Source organism: Vulpes vulpes, chromosome 13 (genome assembly GCF_048418805.1).
Source record: "Vulpes vulpes isolate BD-2025 chromosome 13, VulVul3, whole genome shotgun sequence".
Classification (NCBI taxonomy): Eukaryota; Metazoa; Chordata; class Mammalia; order Carnivora; family Canidae; genus Vulpes; species Vulpes vulpes.
The window spans coordinates 141,256,232-141,279,257 of NC_132792.1; the positions used below are offsets into that span (position 1 = coordinate 141,256,232).

General features: G+C 33.7%; 1 protein-coding gene across 1 annotated transcript in view; it reads right to left on the reverse strand.

Moving 5' to 3' along the window:
* HMCN1 (hemicentin 1) overlaps nucleotides 1-23,026 on the reverse strand; it is a 460,089-nt gene that overhangs the window by 150,611 nt on the left and 286,452 nt on the right. The window contains exons 36-40 of the mRNA XM_072733161.1: nucleotides 20,945-21,068; nucleotides 6,335-6,436; nucleotides 5,347-5,523; nucleotides 4,312-4,463; nucleotides 3,072-3,195 (exon numbers count right to left, since the gene is read on the reverse strand). Of these exons, the coding sequence (XP_072589262.1) occupies nucleotides 3,072-3,195; nucleotides 4,312-4,463; nucleotides 5,347-5,523; nucleotides 6,335-6,436; nucleotides 20,945-21,068 (679 nt within the window). The remainder of the gene's footprint in view (nucleotides 1-3,071; nucleotides 3,196-4,311; nucleotides 4,464-5,346; nucleotides 5,524-6,334; nucleotides 6,437-20,944; nucleotides 21,069-23,026) is intronic.

The following is a 23,026-nucleotide window of genomic DNA, read 5'->3' on the forward strand; positions in this document are numbered from 1 at the left end:
GACCTGTGCTAAATCCAAAGGAATTGATGCCATGGTGCAAAGAAATGCCATGCACAATAGCTGGAATAGAGTAACAGAGCATTTGTGCAGAGATTCCTGATATCCCTTCTGCTCAATTTAATAGCACATACAGACATCTGGCTCTCAATAAGCTTAAAGTAATCTATGGGGAACAGAAAACAGTGGTATTGTTTTTAATATGTGACACATGAGATAAAAGATATATAACCAGTCTGAGATTAAAACTGCCACATATTAGCAAATTCAGCACAATTAGTGCTATTTTCTAAGATATTATGAAAACAGATACATTCACCAGTCTTAGCACAGAAAGCCCTAAGTAAAATAGCCAATTTAACATCTTGGAAGTAATTTCAGGTAAAATCTGGTCTCAGTGAACAAAAAGTACCATTGCTGTATAAAAATATGTTTAGAGTATTTATAGCATTTATAAAAGAGCATGAATTCTTTATGACGCTTGTAGAAGTAAAAGGCAGAAATAATTCAAGAAAGCAGAATGTTAATTTATTTCCAAATATTTTTCCTCCAATTATTTTTCTTTATGGCTAAATGAGTTGAATCAAGTTCAAAAAGAAACCAGATTTTTTTTTAATTGAGAGGAAAAATGCAAAAACAATATTTGTTTCTTAAGGAACATAAATTAAAGTAAATCTAATTATAGCTGAGGATACATATTACTGAAATGCATCTATGTTTTCTGTCCTTTCATTTCCAACTTTTTGTTTAGTCTGAAAAGAGAACAAGCCTCTACCCTTTAGATCTCAGCTTCCTTAGATGTTATCCCTACTTAGCTTTGTGGTTATATTGCTTAGGAAGGGGTATATCGTGTCTGTTTCTCATCCTACAAATTACAGTTGTTAAATTTAATTATCAAAATCAGCACTGCTGTAGGGTTACACTTGTTGAGATGCTAGACAAAGTTCTCTGATGTTCAAAGAAAAGGTACAATAGGAATCTCAATCATTTAAAAACCCAATTCTCTTGTTATGGCACCTAGAATATGGTAAAATATCCTCTGAATTTATACCAGGGGAAATTTTTTTAATGAACTACTGTTATAATCGTAGGGAAAGCTATTTTATCCACTATCTACTCCTCTTATCACCCCCCACAGTCTACAAAGTAAATATGAAGGCGATTGGCTGTTGGGGTTGAATATTCATTACGCTCCAATGAGACATGAAGATTGTCAAGATTATTACTATGAATATAGGAATATAATATATAGAAATAATACTAAAAAAGAAATAATACTAATGTGGAGCACAGAAGTTATGCATCTATATTTCAAATGCTAAATATATATACACTAGCCATCTGATTTTTATAACAGAGGAAAGATCCCACTTTTCAGACCAAAAGGGTGGTATGGAAATACTTTGGCAAATGATAAAAAAATAATGATGTTTATTTTTATGGCTCCTGGAAAATATCAACTCTCTATTGTCTCTCTGGTATACTTTTGATGCTAGCCCATGTAGAAACAGAAGGAGCCAATCCCAGATTTTCACTGCTGACTGAAACCCAGAAAATATTCATGTCAACCCTCTGCTTGTTTGATAATTACTGAAGGAGATTTTGTATCAAGTTCTTAGGTTGACTGATTGAATCATTCTCTAAGGATATTTCAGACTATCAGCATTCCAATTCTTCATAAAACATAAAAATGACCCAATTAGATTTAAGGGAAGTAGTAGATTCCCTTAGGTTGGGTATTTTAGACCTATTTTTTTAAAAAGATTTTATTTATTTATTCATGAGAGACACAAAGAGAGAGACAGAGACATAGGCAAAGGGAGAAGCTCCCCACAGGGAGCCTGATGCAGGATTTGATCCCAGGACCCTGGGGGATCATGACCTAAGCCAACAGCAGACATTCAACCACTGAGCCACCTAGGTGTCCCTAGACCCATCTGTTATCTCAGACACAGAGCACTAGCAAAGCTAGAGACTAGATGTGGACCCATGCAACTACAGAAGCAATAGAACAGAGGGAGCACAGAGAGCCCTTCAGTAGCTTACTAATGCCAACTGAGCCACTTTAGAACAATTAGACATCCAAGTTAGCCATGTTGCAACAAAGTGGTTTTTCTTGTGTTTTTTAAATTAAAAAATTATGACTTATAAGTTACTTGTGATCATTACATTTACTTTTAGCAAACTTGTAAGGAGGAGTCAACCCACATGGTCTGGATGTAAAAAAAAAAATGATATTTTGAATAGGAGTGGAAGCGAAGTGGGACTTAGGATTGTACACTTGAAACTAATATAACACTGTATGTTAATTATACTGGAATTGAAATAGAAAAAAACCCAATTACTCTTTGAGGGTCCATGGAAAAACAATTCCATTATTCCATGACAAAGGAATATAATGCAAATAAGACACTGAAAAAAAGCCTAAAACAGCTCTTAATGCTAAGGTAAACTAAAATATGGAATGAAAAAACCACATTCTATGAATGCAGGTAAATTAGGATTGAACTTTGTTCGAGAGGACTTTTGCTATGATAGAATTAGACGTTTCCTTTTGTAACTTATGGCTGTATCATGGGTAGAAAAAAACTTGAAAAAAAAAAAGAAAAAAAACTTGAATTTTCTCTAAATTTGTGCTTAACTTTTGCTTCTCAATAGTCTTTAATTAAAGACGTAGCATTGACTATAAAATATGCTTATTATAAATATAACCTAAAAGTAATAAAATCAAGGCTTTTAGATTAAGAATAGATTAAGAGAGCTACTTGAACAGTGAGAAGATTATATCTTCCAAATTGCAAAGCTGCTCTCCATGGTCATGTTCTTTAGAGTATTCTATGAAACCAACGCCTAGCATGCTGGATGTATGCTTAATTTCTTAGAACTTTAATAAAGGAAAATCACATAAAGTCAAATGTAAGGCAGAAAGGTAGAATTTGATTAGAATTAATACTGTAATATCATCTCTATTGCTCATGGTTCTTTATTGTCAACAACTTCCCTTAACTTCCTCAATGATCTCAGAAATTAAACACATTTTTATCAAAACAAAAATAATTATTAAAATATTTCACCATATATTCTGAGGTCAATGTCCCTTTGTTTCTCCCCAGCAGCGTTCACTGCCACACAGGTATATCTCCCAGTATCACTGATTTGAGCACTGGTTAGTGCTAGGATGCGGCCTCCAGACAGAACCTTTCAATGATAAGAAAGACAAATAGCCAACATGCCCTTTAAAGAAACATATATGTAAACAGTCTTTTTTCCCTGTTTTCTGAGGTTAATCAATTGACATTTGCCTTCAGAAAGATTTCCACTTGGATATTTTATTTATTTTTCCACTTATGTATTTTAAAGTGGGAAAGCATCATATAATCTATTTCTCATTTTCTCTTTGAAAGAAGAGTGTAAAAAGCTAGAACAAACTTGGTAATAACCACTGAAAACAAGTCCTTATATACAAAATCAAGTAAAGGTCCAATCTCATCCCATCCTTACTGCAGAGAGAAGGAAAGCCACCAGAGGAGAAAGATGAGAAGTGGGAATAAGAGGAGCTAATCTCCCTTCTAATTTTCTTGGGTAGGATAAATAAGAAGTTATAATTAATAGTGAAGTAGTAGCCAAATAAATGAATCAGTCACGTTCATGGCTCTTTTATTCCATTGGTCTAGTTGTCCTTCTAAAATAATGACATTAACACTGGATATTCTATGGTCCCAAATTCTGTAAGCACTGGATTTCTGAGAAAAGCTAAAGAAGTAGAATTGTGGGAGAACTAAGAAATCTGCTAGACAAAATAAAATTAAAGTACACTTTAAAAGAGATATATGTGCTTCTATAGTTTTGAGTCAGTGTGAAGCACTTAAACTGCTTTCTCAGATTCAAATTTCATTTCTACAAGATTGCTTTTCTCATTTTACTTACTTTATAACTTGATGTTTTTTAAATTGAATATACTGTATATGGTTCTCTAACTCAGTAATGTTTCCAAACATTTAAATATAAATTTTATGAGGAAATTCCTGTTTTTGTTGTTGATGAACATTTCTTTGTACAAGTTATCTTTTGTGGTGCTGGTAGGGAATGAGGATAGAGAGGTAAGTAGAAAGTGAAGCAAATGGTCAAAATATAGTACCTACATATGAAATAGAAGAATTCTTAGATGTACTGGGCTTTTAAAGAATTGTTTAGAAATCCCAGTTTTGTGGCTATGGTATTTATGGATGTGTATGTGTATGTTTTTGGATAACCTTTGTTAATTCTTATTCTCCAAATCCTGTGGTAGAGTGTCCTTAAGAAATGAGAGAGTACCTGTATCCCGTTAGCGAAACTAGAGACAGGGCTTCCATCTTTCAACCAGGTCAGACTTGGAGCAGGGATTCCTCTAGCTTCACATTCTAATCTCACCAGGTTATTAACCACCACTACCACCATGCTATTGCTGCCAGAAATCGATGGGGGCACTGAAAATAAATAAAAAATAAATAAAAGTAAGATATATTGGGCAGCCCAGGTGGCTCAGCAGTTTAGCACCGCCTTCAGCCCAGGGCGTGATCCTGGAGACCCAGGATCAAGTCCCACATCAGGCTCCCTGCATGGAGCCTGCTTCTCCCTCTGCCTGTGTCTCAGCCTCTCTCTCTCTCTCTCTCTCTGTGTGTGTGTGTCTCTCATGAATAAATAAATAAAATCTTTTTTAAAAAAGTAAGATATATTAACATCACAGAATATTTCACCTCAAATAATGACAGTTGTGTTTTCACATGTGGGTTTTTCATGGTTTTGTTTTGGTGAGTTTGGTGAGTTCTTTCATATCATTTATTCTAATCTACTGTCTAATTATCAATATCTCCATTTTATAAGTGAGGAGAAGGAGGTTTTGGTACTTTGTTTAGGAAATCCAGTTTTTAATCCCAAAGTATATTTTTATTTCTTGATTTCCAGGAGTGTGTATGCTTGTGTGTCTGTGTCTTCCTCCACTGTATCCATGACTACTAAGTTGTCTTAAAAGCATTATTAGAGACAATAACTTAAAATCTTTCTTTGACCAAAACCTATGATTTTGATAGACAATATTTACAAACAGGGTTATTGTCATTGGCTGATAAGACCGTTGGTGACTATTTCAACAGTTCATCTAAAGCAAACTCACGTTCAACAGCACATGAAACTAGACCATTTTAATAGGAATCAGGAAATAAAAACAGTCATCAGTTTTATAGCACTGCACCTTTAAATAAAGATGACAAAACACACTATGTAAAATATTCACACTGAAATTTTATAGAAGTACTTAATCATTTTGAATGCATTTTTATCCCAGGAAGAGTCTAGGGGAGTGGCACTAACCATGAACCTGAAGACTGTAATATAACTCTGTAGCTCCAGCTGAGTTGATGGCCATACATTTATATATGCCAGCATCGGTGATCTGGGCACTTTCAATATCAATAATCTGTCCTCTGTTCAAGAAAGTCACACCGGTGGAAGCTGAGAGTGGACGGTTATCTTTGTACCATTTAATAGCTGCAAGGGGAAAAAGAAACAAGTCTATTTAAATTTTTTCTTTTAAAGCTCAATACCTCTAAATTGGAGCTTAACTAAAATACTAATAATTGCTTTGTTCTTATGCTTATCATTCAAGTTTAATCAGTTTAAATATGTCTTTAGGATTGGTTTTTGAGGAGGTAACCCTAAGAAAAACATGACTAGCCATTCCAATATAAAAGTATTGAAAATTAAATTATAAAGCAAATATTCTGTTATCTCTAATGTATCAATATTGTTTGACAGCAAACTTTTAACCAATTCTATACTTTTTTGTTGTATATATTCCTCTCATCTATAAAAAATTTTAAAAATTTATCTATGCTTTCGATCAAAACCAGAGTATATACACTATTAGCCTAAAAAATTATATTCTTATTGATTCATATTAATAACTTACCAGTGATGAGAATCAACAAAAAGAATAATACTCTCATTAAATGACTGATTTATAAACATAATCGATTTGAACTAGAGAAAAAACATAGTTTTCAACATAAATGTATAAAAAACTACCATTGTGGGTTTTGTGGCCACAGTGAGGACAATAAGACAACTAGTTATTCACATATTTTTACCTTGTGTAAACAATGGGTAAATTATTTCATGCAGTTAGAAGCAGTGAAAATTCAAAAATATCATCCTAATTATATCCTCCTTATCAATGCTTTACCCTTGTTCTATAATCTTTCATCTATTAGTAATTACTATATTGTGCTCATAAACAGATTTAGCTTTTCCCAGATATCTTAAAATGTCAGTAAGTTAGAGAGTCCACACGTGAACCTACCAGGCAAGGGATTTCCAGCTGCTTTACACTCCAACTGAATGGGATTGTTCACCACCACAGTCTCATTCAGCATCTTCCCTGCATCCTCCAGACTAGGTGGTTCTATAAGAAGCCCAAACATATTGATTCACATAAATAGGATATTTAAATGGAAACTATTTCCTCAGTAGAAATTATCATTCCTTTCTTTCTTTCACATATATACACTGATATACTTGTAATAAAAGTATATTATTAAGTAGAAGTAAAGAACAGAAAAAAAAAGATCTTAATAGGTTTTCAGTATCATTCATTCTTCTTACTCAAACAGGAAAATCCTCAGAATTATAGATTAGCAGGGTAGTAAAGAAAGTTAAAGGACTATTTTTTTTACTTCAAGTAATCTGATTGGTTTGATGATGAATTGCCTTTAACAAGACGCTATCCCATTTGAACTCTTCCAGTAAAAGGGAAATCAGTATTTCTCAAAATATCTGACTTTATCTTTGGGTAGTACTATCTTAAGCCATTTCAGAAAAATTAGAATCCTTTTTTTTTTTTTTTTTTTGGTTTATTAGCTTTTGATACAAAAGTCATAATTAAATAGTAAAATAAAATAGAAAACTACATTTTAATTTTAAATATCACAGATAATGCTACTCTATTATTTTATGTGCATATAATAAAGTAGGAATTTGGAAATTTTGAGAAGCATAATGTAAAAGGAATAGCAACGTAGAATAGCAATGCTTTATGTTTCCAAACTATCTCAAGGAGTGTAGGAAGGATGTCAGGACGAAAAATTCACCAGTAAACTAGAGGCCTTATCTTATTATGAGAAGATGCTGTAGATGTAGGTTAGTATCTGAAGTTTATAGAAAAACTACATATTAAAGATTTGCTAAATTTAGCTCATTGAATGCATTAGAGCCCTTCAACCCCACCCTATATACCATCAAGCAATTAATCTATTCATTAATCTAGTAAAAACAGGAAGAGGAAGGGAGAAAGGAGAACAAGAAAAACGATTAGAACTAAATAAGAAGAAATAAAATCAAATATGTAAATCAAGAGCATAAATGTGAATGAGCTCATTATTTTACTCAATAGACAAAGAGTTAACAAATTTTGGGTTAATATTATTTTCTTTTGTATTTTATTTACTTATTTATTAAAGATTTTATTTATTTATTTATTTATTTATTTAAGAGTGAAACAGAGAGAGAGAGAGTATGGGCAGTGCAGAGGGAGAGGTAGAAGCAGACTCCTGGAGGAGCAAGAAGTCAGATGCAGGGTACAATCCTGGGATCATGACCTGAGCCTAAGGCAGACAATTAACCAACTGAGCCACACAGTCATCCCCTTTATTTTTGGAGATTTGTTTATTTGAGAGATGGGGGAAGGGCAGAGGGAGAGGAGAGGGAATCCCAAGCAGACTCCTCAATAAGCACAGAGCTCAATGCAGAGCTCCATCCCATGACCCTGAGACCATGACCTGAATTGAAATCAAGAGTCAGCCAACATTTTTCTTTAATAAAAAAGTCCAAGCGGATAAAGACCATAAATAAAAAACTCGCAAAAATACTGAGAATAAAGAGCTGGGAAAAGATATGCCAGGACAACACAGTGACATCAATTTCTGAAAAGCTGGCATACTAAGCAAAAATCACTAAACACGACAAAGCAACATGCTTTCTATTGCTTAAAAGGTCATGATTCATGAAGAATCCATTATAATGACAATGCTTTATGCATTGAATAACAAAGCAAGAATTGTTAAAGAGCATGAAAATTTTGGAAATCTAAAAGTAATATTTATTAGTGCATCTTTCTCAGGAATTGACTATAGTGAAACAAAAATTAAGTTTTATTTTTATTTATTTATTTTTTGTTATTTGGAAGAGATTTATTTATTTATTATTATTTTTAATAATAAATTTATTTTTTATTGGTGTTCAATTTGCCAACATACAGAATAACACCCAGTGCTCATCCCGTCAAGTGTCCCCCTCAGTGCCCGTCACCCATTCACCCCCACCCCTGCCCTCCTCCCCTTCCACCACCCCTAGTTCGTTTCCCAGAGTTAGGAGTCTTCATGTTCTGTCTCCCTTTCTGATATTTCCTAACCATTTCTTCTCCCTTCCGTTCTATTCTCTTTCACTATTATTTATATTTCCCAAATGAATGAGACCATATAATGTTTGTTCTTCTCCGACTGACTTATTTCACTCAGCATAATACCCTCTAGTTCCATCCACATCGAAGCAAATGGTGGGTATTTATCATTTCTAATGGCTGAGTAATATTCCGTTTTAAAGAATTTGAAAAATAAAATTACCCATTCAGACTGTGTGTGTATATGTGTATGTGTATATATATGTGTGTGTATATATATATATATCTATATATATATATACACATAGTTAACAAGGAATATACATTTTTTTCAAATGCCAACAGAATATTTCCAAAACTGACTATATATTAGGCCACAAAATCTCAATGAAGCATTTGTAACCATAATTTAATAAAACTCTAACAAAAATGAGTATAAATCAAAAACAAAAATGTAAAGCTCTTTACAGGGAGATAACCTCATTAAAGAGGAAATCAAGACAAAAGTATCTGATCAGAAAAAAATAAAACAGAATGAGATTGAACACCAATAAAAATTAATTAAAAAAAATTTAAAAAAATTAAAAAAAAAATGAAAACACAGTGTGTCACCTAGCTGTATAGTATAGTATTCAACGGAAATCCTAGAGCCCTAATTAACATATCAAAAACTAAGAAACAATGAAAATAAATGTTCTAAACATTCAATTCAGAATCCAGAAAAAAAACAATAAAATAAACCCAAAAGAAGTCAGGGATAAGGAAATAATAAAATAAACAGAAGACAATACCAAAGAAAACAAGCAAAAACAACTATGAAAGACAATGAAACTCAAAGCTGGTTTTCAACAAGTTTAAAATAAAAGATGTCCTCAAGGGTAAATATCTGTATTTCTGGAGATTGTTCCTGAAGACAAAGCCTAAAACCCATTCAATCCTCCCTTAAGTATCTGTCTCCATTTAATTCAATGAGTTAACTCTTCCAGCTTGAAATGCCTAGAATGTTTCTATTTTCTGCACAGAATTCAGATGAATGACATGATATTTAGGGACAAAAGACCTTTAAATATGGCTATCTGACTTTTCCAACTGAAAAGGAAAAATAATTAATCCATGGCACATTCCTTCAAAACAGTTATTTAAATACTCACTTGAAGCCTTCTGGACTGAAGTGATCACTGAAGGCTTTGACAGACTATGTAGCTGCTGCAATAAAACATTATGGTAAGAAATGCAACAGCTATGGAGTGGGTTGGCCATTTTTCATGCAGTACTTAAGTACTTAAAGAAAAAAAGATTAGATGTCAGCAAGAATGGCAGAGTAAGGATTCCAAAAAATCCACTCCTCCATAAAAGAAAAAAGAACACTGGAAAATTTGTCAAAATCAACTTTTTCAGAACTCTGGAAATTAACCAAAGACTTACAACAATCCAACAAGTGTTTATTCAAGAAAAACAGCTAAATCTCATTAAGAACAGTGAGTTTCATGGCATTTTATCTCCCTCTATTCCCAGCACTCTTTCCCCAGATCAGCAGTAACCTTGAAAACAAATAGCCTAGCAACCACAGAGAAAAAAGGAACCTAGCAGATACTGAAAGAGGTTAGGAGCTACCTAAGAGCACCATTCCTAGAAAACTGCCACTGTTTGACCTGTCTGGTCCTTCCCTGGAAATCCCCACTCAAAGGATTTGTCTTTATTTAATCAGATGCAGAGTTTTCTAGTGCAAACAACCTTTTCCCCTGGGGCAGGTTAAAATCTGTAAAAACAGACTTTACAGAAATTGTTCAGAAAACTCACCATATTAGTTTCGTCTTGCTTTCACAACAAATTGCCTCAAACTTGACAGTTTCAACAATACAAATTTATTATCTTATAGTTTTATGGATAAGAAGTCCAACAGTCTCACTGGGCTAAAATAAATGTCTCAGAAGGGCTCAGTTCCTTTCTGTAGGCTGCAGAGGAGAATCTATTTCCTCATCTTTTCCAATTTATAGAGGTCACTTATATTCCTTGGTTTGTGGCCTCCCTTCATCCATCTTTAAAACCAGCAATGGGAACGTGTGAAGGATTCATAAGACTTTCTCACATCCTATCACTCTGAAGTCCTGCCTCTTTCGTCCACTTTTAATGTCCTTCTGATTACAGCAGACCCGCCTGGATAATCCTGGGTAAGCTCCCTATTTTGAGGTCAGTTGATTAAAAATCTTAATTCCATCTGTATTCTTAATTCCTATGAGGCATGTGACCTAACATAGTCACAGGTTCTAGGAGTAAGATGTGACTATCTTGGGGAGTACCAGTATTCCACCTACATGTTAAGTAAATAAACAGAAGACAAAAACAAACAAACAAACAAACACCCAGCAACAGCAGTGACAACTACAACAATAATAACTATGGAAAGAAGAGAAAATGGTTTCCAGAACTGCCACATTATATTATTACTTTTTTTAATTTTTTTTAAATTCTAGTATAGTTAATGTACAGTTATGTTAGTTTCAGGTGTACAATATAGTGCTTCAAAAATTATATACATCACTCAGTGATCATCATGGTAGGTGTACTCTTAATCCCCTTCCCTTATATAATCCATTCTCCCAACCACAAAAGGAACACTCATGCACTGTTATCACAAGTAACCTCCCTTCTGATGGCAACCACCAATTTATTCTCCATAGCTAAGAGTCTGTTTTTTTGGCTCGTCTCTTTTTCTTTGTTCTTTTGTTTTGTTTCTTATATTCCACATGAGTGAAATCATATGATATTTGTCTTTCTCTGACTGACTTATTTCACTTAGCATTATACTCTCTAGATGCAGCCATGTTGTTGCAAATGGCAAAATTTCATTCTTTTTTTATGGCTAATATTACATTATATCTATCTATCTATCTATCTATCTATCTATCTATCTATCTATCTATCTATCAACAATCTTGTCTATCTTACAATATCACATTTTCTTTATCCGTTCATCTATTGATGAACATTTGGGTTGCTTCCATAATTTCACTATCATAAGTATTGCTACAATTAATATAGGAGTACATGTATCTTTTTGAACTAGTGTTTTTGTATTCTTTGGGTAAATACCCAATAGTGGAATTACTGGATCATAAGGTAATTATATTTTTAATTTTTTGAGGAACCTCTATACTTTTGTTCACAGTGGTTGCACCAGTTTGCATTTCCACCAACAGCACATGAGTGTTCCTTTTTTCCTAAATCTTGGCTAACTGTTGGTATTTCTTGTGTTTTTGACTTTAGCCATTCTGACATGCATAAGGTGATGTCTCATTGTAGTTTTGATATGCATTCCTTTGATGATTTGTGATGTTAAGCGTTATTTTATACCACATTACATTTAAAATGTCTACTTTTCAAAAAGTTATGAGACATGCAAAGAAATAAGAAAGAATGGCCCATGCCTGGAAAAAGAAGCAGTCAAGAGAATATGTCCATGAGGAAGCTCAGATGTTGAACTTATTAGACAAAGACTTTAAATCAGCTTTTTAAAGGGATGCCTGGGTGGCTCAGTTGCTTAAATATCCAACTCTAGATTTCAGCTCATGTCATGATCTCAGGGTCATGAGACTGAGCCCTGTGTCAGGCTCTGTGCTGGGTAGTGGAGCTTGCTTAAGATTCTCTCTCTCTCTCTCTCTTTCATTCTCCCCCAATCCCCCGCTCCACTTCCCTTTTCTTTCCCTCTTAAAAAAAAATCTTAAAATTAAAAAAATAAAATAAATCAGCTATTTTATTACATCCCAAGAGTTAAAAGAAACATGTTTAAAGATCTAAAGGAAAGCAGGAGAATGATGTTTCACTAAATAGAGAGTATTGATCAAGAACCAGAAATTGTAGAAAGAACCAAACAGAAAGTCCGAAATTTAAAAGTGCAATATTTGAGTTGGAAGAAGAAAGAATCAGTAATTTAAAGATAGGTTAATTGAAATTATCCAAGTTTAGGAGTAGAAAGAAAAAAGAACAAAGAAAAATTAAGAGAACAGAGACTCTGAGGCTAGTGGGACACCATCAAGCATTATGCATAATGAAAGTCCCAAAGGAGAAGCAAGAGAGAAAAGAATATTTGATGATATATGTTTGAAAACGTCCCAAACTTTGGAAAAAACATTAATGCACACATTTAAGAAGTTCAACAAAGTCCAACTTGGGTAAACTCAAAGAAACTCACACCCAAATACATCATAAAAAAGAGAATCTTAAAAGCAGCAAGATAGAAAAGTGATGTACAGGAAACCTCAATAAGTTTAACAGTTGATTTTTCATCAAAAAACATGAAAAAAAAAAAAAAAACATGGAGGCCACAGGGCATTAGGAGACTTATTAAGAGTCCTGAAAGAAAAAGACTATCAACAAAGAATTCTATCTTTAGCAAAACTATCCTTTTGAAGGAGAAATTAAAACCTTCATTGAAAATCAAAAAGCAGAAAATTCACTGCTAGTTTCCAGCCTTACAAGAAATACTAAATGTCCTTCAGGCTGCAAAGAAATAGTAATTCTAATACACATGAAGAAATAAAGAGCACTAGTAGAAGTAACTAATAGTAAAGACAGTAAAACTGTAAAACTGTATATTTAAAGCATAACTTTTTTCTCCCTTCTGATTTAAAAGACAGCAGCATAAATCAATAACTACAAGTCAATATTGATGGGATCATGATGAATAATGGTGTAAAACAAATTTTTAGAATATAGTAACATAAACAAGAGAAATAAAATGGTACACAAGAAAATAGCAATTCAATATAAAAAGGCAGTAATGGAGAAACATAAAAACCAAAATGACATAATACATATAAAAAGCGCATAGCATGGTAGACCATAAACTCTATCATGTCAGTAATTACATTAAATGTAAATGGATTAAACACTACTCAAAGGCACAGAGTAACAGAATGGATTTAAAAACTAAAAAATAAAAACATGACTCAATCATATATTGTCTACAAGAGACACACTTCAGAGTCAAAGATATGAATAGGTTGAAAGTGAAAGGTTGCAAAAAGATATACTATACAAATAGTAACCAAACAAAAACCAGAGGCTATACTAACATCAAACAAAGTAGGCTTTAAAACAAAAATTATTAGCAACAAAAAGGGGCAATTTTAAAGGACACTGTCAACACATAAAAAGATATAACAATTATAACATTTACATAACAACAGAGGTCTCAAGGTACACAGAACAAAAACTGACAGAATCAAAAGGAGAAATAGGTAATTCAACAATAACAGCTGAAGACATTAATATTTCAGTTTCAGTAATGGGTAGAACAACTAAACAGAAAATCAAAGAGAAAACAGAAGACTTGAGCAACAGTATAAACCACAAATACACATAGACACTCCATCCAACAACAGCAGAATACACATTCTTCTCAAATGCACATGTAACATTCTCATGAACAGACTATAAGATAGGCAAAAAACAAGTCTCAATATATTTAAAAAGATTAAAATCATACAAAGCATGTTCTCTTACCACAATGGAATAAATTATGAATCAATGATATGAGAAGATTTGGGAAATTAAGTAACACACTCTTAAGTAAACAAGTGGTCAATAAATCATATGAGATATTAGATAATACCCTGAGATAAATTAAAATAAACAGACAACATACCAAAACTTATGGGATACACATAAAGCAATGCTTAGAGTAAAATGTAGGCTATAAACAACTATATTCAAAATAAATCTCAAATCAATAATCTAACCTTTCAATTTAAGAAGCCAGAAAAAAGAAAAGTAAATCTAAAACAAGCAGAAGAAGATAATAAACATTAGAGCATAAATTAATAAAATAGACAATAGAAAAATGAAAATAAATAAGACTAAAACCTGATATTTTGAGAAGGTAAACAAGGGCAAAATTTTATTTTTATTTATTTATTTTTTTTTTTAAGGGCAAAATTTTAGATAGACCAATGAAGACATAACAAAAGAGAGAAGACCAAATTACTACAATTTGAAATGAAATTCAACCTTGTAGAATTAAAAAGGACAATGAAGGAATATAATAAATGTGTGCCCACAAATTAGAAAATCTAGATGAAATAGATGATTTCTAGAAAGTCATAAACTACTGAAACTGATTCGAGAAAAAACAGAATATCTGAATAGATGGATAAAAATTTAAAAATTATATCAGTAATAAAAAACATCCCACAAAGAAAACGCTAGGCCCAAGTGGCTTTACTGGGAATTCTATGAAACATTTAAGAAAAATTAATGCGAATCCTTCACAAACCTCCTTCAAAATAAAGCAGGGAACTTTTCAAATCATTCTAAGAAGCCAGTTGTACTATGATAAGAAAATGAGACAGAGACAGCCAATAAAAGTACACTACAGATCAAATTCCCTTATGAAGACAGATACAAAAATAATCAACAAAATACTAATAAGTGAATCCATCAACATATCAAGCAAATTAAGCACCATGACCAAGAGGGTCTAGTTCTAGGAGGGAAGGGTTGGCTTAATACATGAAAATAAATCAGTGTAACCAAGACAGTGTGGTACTCAAAAATTAACATGAAATGGATTATAGCCTTAAATATAAGACTTGAGACCACAAAAACTCCTAGAAGAAAACATAAGGGGAAAGATACTTAACATTATTTTTAGCAATAATATTTTGGGATATGACACTAAAGTCACAAACAACAAAAGCAAAATAAAAAAGTGGGACTACAGCAAACTAAAAAACTTCTGTACAGCAAAGAAAACAATTGACAATGAAAATGGCAATGCACTAAATGGAAGAAAAAATTTGCAAACCATATATCTGAAAAAGGATTAATATTTGAAATACATAAGAGACTTAACACAACTCAACAGTAAGAAAACAAATCAAGTAATGGGTAAAGGACATGAATAGAAATATTTCCAAAAAAAGACTAAGAAGTGACCAACAGGTTCATGAAAAGGTGCTCAACACAACCCATCATCAGAGAAATGCAAATCAAACACACAATGAAATATGACCTCACGTGTTAGAATGATTATTATAAAAAACAAAAGAGAAAATGCGTGTTGGTGAGGATGCGGGAAAAAAGGAACCTTTGTACATTCTTGGTAGAAATGTAAATTGGTAGAGCCATTATGGAAAACAATATGGAGGCTCCTCAAAAAATTACAAATAGAATTATTGTATGATCCAGCAATCCCACTTCTGGGTATATAATTAGAGGAAATGAAATAGCATCTCAAAGACATTTATCTCAAAGACATATATGCCCTCCAGTGTTCACTACAGCATTATTCACAATAGCCAAGATATGGAAAAAATCTAAGTGTCCAATAACAGATGAATGGATAAAGAAGATGTGATATATATATCTTCTAGCATTTAAAAGAATCATCTTGCAATTTTGAATTTAGGTAAGCACTGTTTTAGACAGTAACATTAGTAAGGTAACAATATCTTATGTTAATAATAAATGTCTGCATACTCCAAGCAAGAGGTTGAATTCCATTCAACTTGTTGATTTTTTCCTCTGTTGTCCTTCTTCCAAAAGCTGCATGTAGATTACCATGCCAAAACCACAATACCTACTTCTGAACATATCACGGGCTAGACTTTACCTATGAATTTTTTTTTTACCTATGAATTTAATTACTCACAGGTATGAATTGACTTTTTCAAATCCTGGTTAAATTTGATTGAATATATAACTGATTTAAAAGTGAGTTAATCCTACCCAACCACCAAAATTAAGATATAGTGAGTAATAAATTTATTTATACTAAGACAATACTAGAGTTCTGAACTGAAGTGATCCATTAAAAAAAAGAAAAGAAAAAAGAAAAAAAAAATCTCCCTGCAATATTCCCAAGTCTCCTTTAGGTCACAAGTGAGCTATTAAGCAAAATACAGAACCTTTTTAAGTGGGTGTTGGGAGATGTTAGCCAAGCAAATACGTTAAAATAATAAAATTAAACTAAGGGGTGCTCTACTAATGTTTTTATCAGACAACTAATACAGACCCAAGATGGTTCCTGGCCAACAGTAAAGGCACCAAAACTTCAGATATATTTGTTAAAATGTTGGTGCTGTGAGAAGGGCCAAAAGCCAATGCATTTGGCCAAAACAGTTGTTAAGCTTCCATTTACAGATGATAACTAGAAATCAGGCATCAGGCTAAGCTTGTAGTTGTAAGCATGTATAGTCTTTCATTCAATCCTTACAACCTTCTGATTATAGTAGTATCATTATCCTTCCCATTTTATAGATGAGAAAACATATTTAAAGAGTTAACCTCTATGCCTGTTGTCCTCATGATATTACTTGGCAGTATAGGGATACAAATTCAAAGTCCATGCTTTTAACCACAATATGCCACTTCTGGGTGCTTCACCTTGATTAATCTTCCCTGGGATATAATTAAGTGCAGATGTAATGAATGCTTGAGCCATTAGGCCCCAAGTAATCATCTGTTTGTGGAAACATCTGTCTTACTTGGCAAATATCTGAGGTTTAGATAAAATTTCATAGTTTGTTTTAGAGAATTAGAACTTTCAGAATTATGAAACTTTGATGATCAAAAAGGACCACCTACTGAGAGTCTCTGCCTTCTCTAATGGACAGAACTCCACCTAAGAAATGTAGGGGATCACAAGAATGTCCCTCTCCTCATGATCATGACTTAGTCTTCTATGTCTTCCAGGAGCCAAACCACCCTTACTTCACCTTTTTGAAAACACTTTTTTCCATGCTTGAAAAGAATGGAAGCATCTACAGTCTTTATTATAAGAAAGGAAAATATTAAACAATTATAAAGCTGAACTTCTTAGGATTTAATATATTTGGAGAACAATTACGGTAAATACTCATTTGCTGAATGTGTCACCCCATCAACAGAGACTGGGATTAAAACAAATCCTCGAATAGAAAGCAAGTATAAGATTGGTTAAATAAATTAATAAAGAAACTAAATTAAATGATAGCTGCTTTTCTATAGATTTTTCAATGTCCCTCTTAAAATATAGTACCAGGACTTGATACAATACTTCAGAAGCATTCAGAGAGCAAAAATATAATAGGGCTAATTCCTTTCTCGTTGTTTGTACTGTAAGTTTCTATTACTGACTTCTAAAATTAATTAGCTTTATTATGAAATTGAATGATCATATCTATAGTAATTACAAAAAACCATTGACATCTCCAGTATTTCAATGTGTGGTGTCTTTAACCCACTCTTCTTCAACCCTACTCTTACGTAGTTTTTCGCATCAGGTTAACTTGCCATTTTAACTTCTGAATTCTTTTTGAAATCTATGATCAACTAATACTTAGACATTCCTATATTTTTTGTTAACATCTCCAATTCTCACTAAAATTATTAATACAAGTATTGAAGGGGACAGAAGCTAGTTGGGAGCCATTTGCATCCAATGTGACACACTGCTTGTCAGGAGGGCCAAGATGATAAGTCAGCTTTCTGTCCAGATTCTTGTATAGTAGCCAAACACTTCCCTTCAGGTTGATCATACTCAGTATTAGAAGTTCACTTTATCATTTCTTCTCCTTTCAGACTGATGAACTATTATCTGGACAAGTCAATGTCATATTAAAGAAAACATTTTGAGATACTATAATGTATATTATCTTTGTTCCATTTGTGATTTGTATCAAGAAGACTGTTTTATATTCTCCATCCAATTTGGTAGCATTTAATAAATCCTTACAATGACTAACCTTCTATTTCTTTTCACATTAACTCAGATGTCTTCCAGCTTGTTGCCTCTTTCTTTGATGATTTTTCATGTACATGTGTACCTTAATTGTGATCCCTGCTAACATATATTTTGTTACCATATTCAGACAGTGGGTTCATAGGCTTATGTTTTCTTAGGTATCAACTCTGTTTTTTGTTTCTGTTGTTGCTTTGTATTTTTTTTTTTTAAAGGCAACATGAAATCTTTATTTGTGTTCAAACGTTCTTTTTTCCTACAGAGGGACTAATTTGACATGTGAGTAAATCTCATCAAATTCCTTTGACTTGTTTATTTTCTTTTTTTTTTCTTAATTTTTTATTTATTTATGATAGTCACAGAGAGAGAGAGAGAGAGAGAGAGGCAGAGACACAGGCAGAGGGAGAAGCAGGCTCCATGCACCGGGAGCCCGATGTGGGATTCGATCCTGGGTCTCCAGGATCGCGCCCTGGGCCAAAGGCAGGCGCCAAACCGCTGCGCCACCCAGGGATCCCTGTTGCTTTGTATTTGATGGGATCCTTGATTTCTTTTATGAACTCTGGTTTTCAATCATTCTTGACTACATTAGTTTCTAAGCCAGTTTTTAGAGTCTGGGCCAATGTTTCTCTGAGTACAGACCACTTGCATCAGAGATGCTGTTTCAGATCTGGAACTGTGCCCAGGAAGCTATATTTTTAATATGTTATAGATATAATTTTTATGAACACTGAAATTTGGGAGCCCCAAATACTGAAGTTTGGTTCTTCCCAGCTCCAGAGACAGATACTCTGTTTTCAGTATACAGTCTTCATTTAATATTTTAATTCAGTCTAGAGAACAAAAACACTCTTCCTTTTTTGATAACACCTGAAAGTGGGAAATGTTTTGCTTCTAATATCTTAAAACCTCAAAAGCACTCTGCAAATCAGATACTCAAAGAAATTAAATGGTTTGTTCAAGGTTACACAGATAGTGGTTAACAAAGAATTTCAACCACAATGGGTCTGACTCTGGTGGCTGTGATGACTGCAGCATATCCTGCTCTCCTACTCAGCTGTTTCCTTTTAGCCAACAATGGAGACTAGATAAAGACTGAAATTATTGGAGGGGAGAAGAGAAATAGCCTGTACAAGGAGAGAAGGAGCCTCAGGGTAAGAAAATGGGGAAAGGAGAGGAAGCCCCTCCATAGCACAGTCTTAGATGGAAGTGAAGATCTCAAAATGTGCTGGAGATAGCTGCCAAGGAGCACTAGGGAGAGAAAGAAGGCCTTATAAAGAACAAGGTAAATTCAAGGCAACATAAGAGACAGCAGGGTCAATTTCAGGCAAAGCAATTTCAAGATAGTTATAATCAGATACTGGTCTTTAAGTTAATTACTAAATGAAAAAATAAAAGTTCTCTTGAGGAATATGGTTTGTGTGTATGACATCCTTAAATTAGGTGTACACATTCGGGGAAAGGGGGAAAATAAATGGTTTTTTTAAAAACATTTAGGGGGGTGCCTGGGTGGCTCAGCCAGTTAAACATCTCCTTTGGCCCAGGTCATGATCTCAGGGTCCTGGGATAGAGTCCCAAGTCGGGTTCCTGCCCCGTGGGGAATTTGCTTTTCCCTCTCCCTCTCCCTCTGCCCCTCCCCTCCTTGTGTTCTCTTTCTCACCCTCAAATAAATACAATCTTTAAAAAAATAAAAATAAATAAAAACATTTAAGGACATTATGATCTGAATATTTTAACTAGTTGATTTAAATAAAATAAAATAGGGATGCCTGGATGGCTTAGTGGTTAAGCATCTGCCTTTGGCTCAGGGCGTGATCCTGGAGTTCCGGGATTGAGTCCCACATCGGGCTCCCTGCATGGAGCCTGCTTCTCCCCCTGCCTGTGTCTCTGCCTCTCTCTCTGTGTCTCTCATGAATAAATAAATAAAATCATTATAAAAAATATTTAAAGAAGTAGACTAAATTTAATGTCCAATTTAATTTTTTTCATTCACTTACTATTTACTTTTTCATTTGTTAATATTTATTGATTGCTTACTGACAATATAACTGGAATCAAGCTAGATGCTTGGGCATCCTTCTAGGTTAAATTGTGCAGTAAAGGTAGAGTATATGAATGAATGAATCAATGAAGAATGAGTGAAGGAAGGATTACCAAGCAATCACAAGGATTAGAAAAAACCAATAAGGTATAAAAATCGAGGATAGCTCTCTGCAAATACATTTGGCTGAACTAGGAAAGTCCAAGCTTAGAATTCTTGACTCTTCCTGATGAGACTCCAGAGATCTGAAGTCTCACATTCAAGGTCAAATAGTCTTTTCAGCTTACTATAAGCTAGAATATTCATGAGATATCCATGGCCACCCAGACTTTTGATTAAAGCACATGAGAGAAGATCCTGAGACAAGGATAGTTTCTACTTAGAAATTCCCTCTTACAAGCAAGAAAGAAAAATCACAGAAAATGTTAAGGAACAACGCTGCAACTCTATCTTTACAACAAAAGTTATCTGTACAAAGTTATTAGTTAACAGAATTCAAATCATTAAAAACATAGGGAGGTATGTTTATTTATTTATGAGCTCTAGCACATTCTATTTGACAACCCGAATATCGTAACAGATATCTTGACAAACTGAGTACTTAATATGAACAATTATAATGATGATAATGTAAGAAAAAAGTTTTTTCAGATAAAAATAAATACCTATTTCTTTTATACTGTAATTCAATGAGCCATCATGTTAAAAAAAAAAGCCACAGAAATATTCTTTTGTTAAGACATGGGAATGACATTACCATGCACATGTAGCTGAAGGTGCTGCCGTGTTTCTCCCGCCGCATTGGTCGCCACACATGTGTATCTTCCAGCATCTTCCATCAGGGCTTTAGCAATTTGTAAAACTCGACCAGAAGACTGTGTCTAATTGGGACCAGAAAGCATAGCAGCATTTTGTATTTTACACTGGACTTGAAGATAATTGCTGAGATAGAGAAGCTCATTTAAATTTATACCATATAATTATATTTTTATGTCAGTATCTTAATCATCTCTATAGATTAGAACCAGATCACTTCATTGTGCAAAAAAAGACTGATGTGACTGAAAAACTTTTCTTATTCATTGGAAAACACAAATTAAAATAACCTAAGGCCAACCTGCTGGTACAGTCATAAAACATCACTGAACGAGACTTTAGCACTGCCCTATGAGATATGTGATGAAAATTTAAGCTACTTAAAGAAAAACATGGTCACATTTATATAACACTTCATAAATAGTTTTAAAAAACAATCTTCATTGATCAAATGATCACGGGGGCCAGAAAACAATAAAAATTATAAATAGGAGTAATGGAAATGCAGATAAATTTCTTCCTGACTGTCCTCATTTCTCTCTTAAACTTATTGCAACTAGCCTCTACCATTTTGGAACTAGCAGTCCAGTGGTTATTCTTTGAAACCAATTATTCAGAGATTACCTGTAACCTTTAAACATGGTATCCAGCAGCTTATGTAGTAAACTCATACTCTCTTTCACCATCTACAGCATTTGACATTATGGCCACCTACTCCAGAATCACTCTACTCTCTGGGTGCTGAAGATACAAAAATGTCCTCAGTTCCCAATCTCTGACTTTCTTAGAAGATTACAGAATCGGCTTCCTCCTGTCCCATAAACATAAAACTCAGCTTTCTGATAGTTTTCATCCAAATTCATGGCTTCAGTGAAGAATCCTGTGTAGACTCCAAAATTTATAGTACTGGCCTCAATTTCTCTCCCAAGTTCCACACTCGCTGTTCCAGCTATCTGCTGGGCCAGTTAGCACATGAAATTTAACACATCCAAAATAAAGCTTATAACCGTTTCCTTGTATCTCCAGGCCTACTTTTCATTGCATGTTTCCAATCTTGTTTAATGGCACTACTCTTCTCCAAGTCATCTTGATTTCAGAGCCCATTCTGACTCTATTAATTATACTACGCTAGGTTTTTCAGATCCTCTACTTTCCATTCTCACAACCACTGTGGGATTATAATAGTTTCTTAATTTATATTCCAGTGTCTCCAACCTCCCAAACTATTAATCTATCTTATATACTACTGCCAGAATAATTTGTCTAAAATGCAAATTTGATCCTTTTACCAGTTCCCCTTCAAAGCTCACTCACAGCTTCCCACTTTGCCCAGAATGAAATCAGAACTTAGCATAGCCCTCCAGGCTTACCACATTCTGACCCCAAATGATCTACTCTCCATATATTCCCAAATAAACTCCCACTTGACCTATTCTCCAGCCACATTGTACTAAACTCATTAAGTAGCACATTCGTACATTAATATTCACTTCTAGACTGCTGCACGTGTACTTTAAATGCCATAATTTTTTAAGACTCTGAACTAGGTCAGTTCTCTCTTCTATTTTTTCCTACTCTTTACTCTCCCCTTAGATTAACTCATTTATGTATATGGTTTCAAATATCATCTATGTGTCAGTATCTCTAGCCAGAGCTCCCCTTTGAGCTCCAGGAGCATATATTCCATGGTCTACCCAATCTTCACTTAATTTCAAAGCCAACTTAACCTCCAAAAGTCTAAATCCAGTATTAAATCCAGTATTTTCCCCTCAATGGGTTGTCCTGCAAAGTCTCCCATCTCACAGGATGGCATCATATTATATGCATTTGTGTAGGTTAGATTCCCCAAGTTTTGCTTGCGATATCCTGCTCCCTCAAATTTCATATCTAATTTATCATTGAGTCCTAATGACTGAAACAATAATTCTCAAATATGTCCATATATTCTCATCCTCATGGTCAGAATGCAAGTTCAAATTTCAATATTCTTTCTCTCCTAGATGAATAATCCTAATTGATTTCC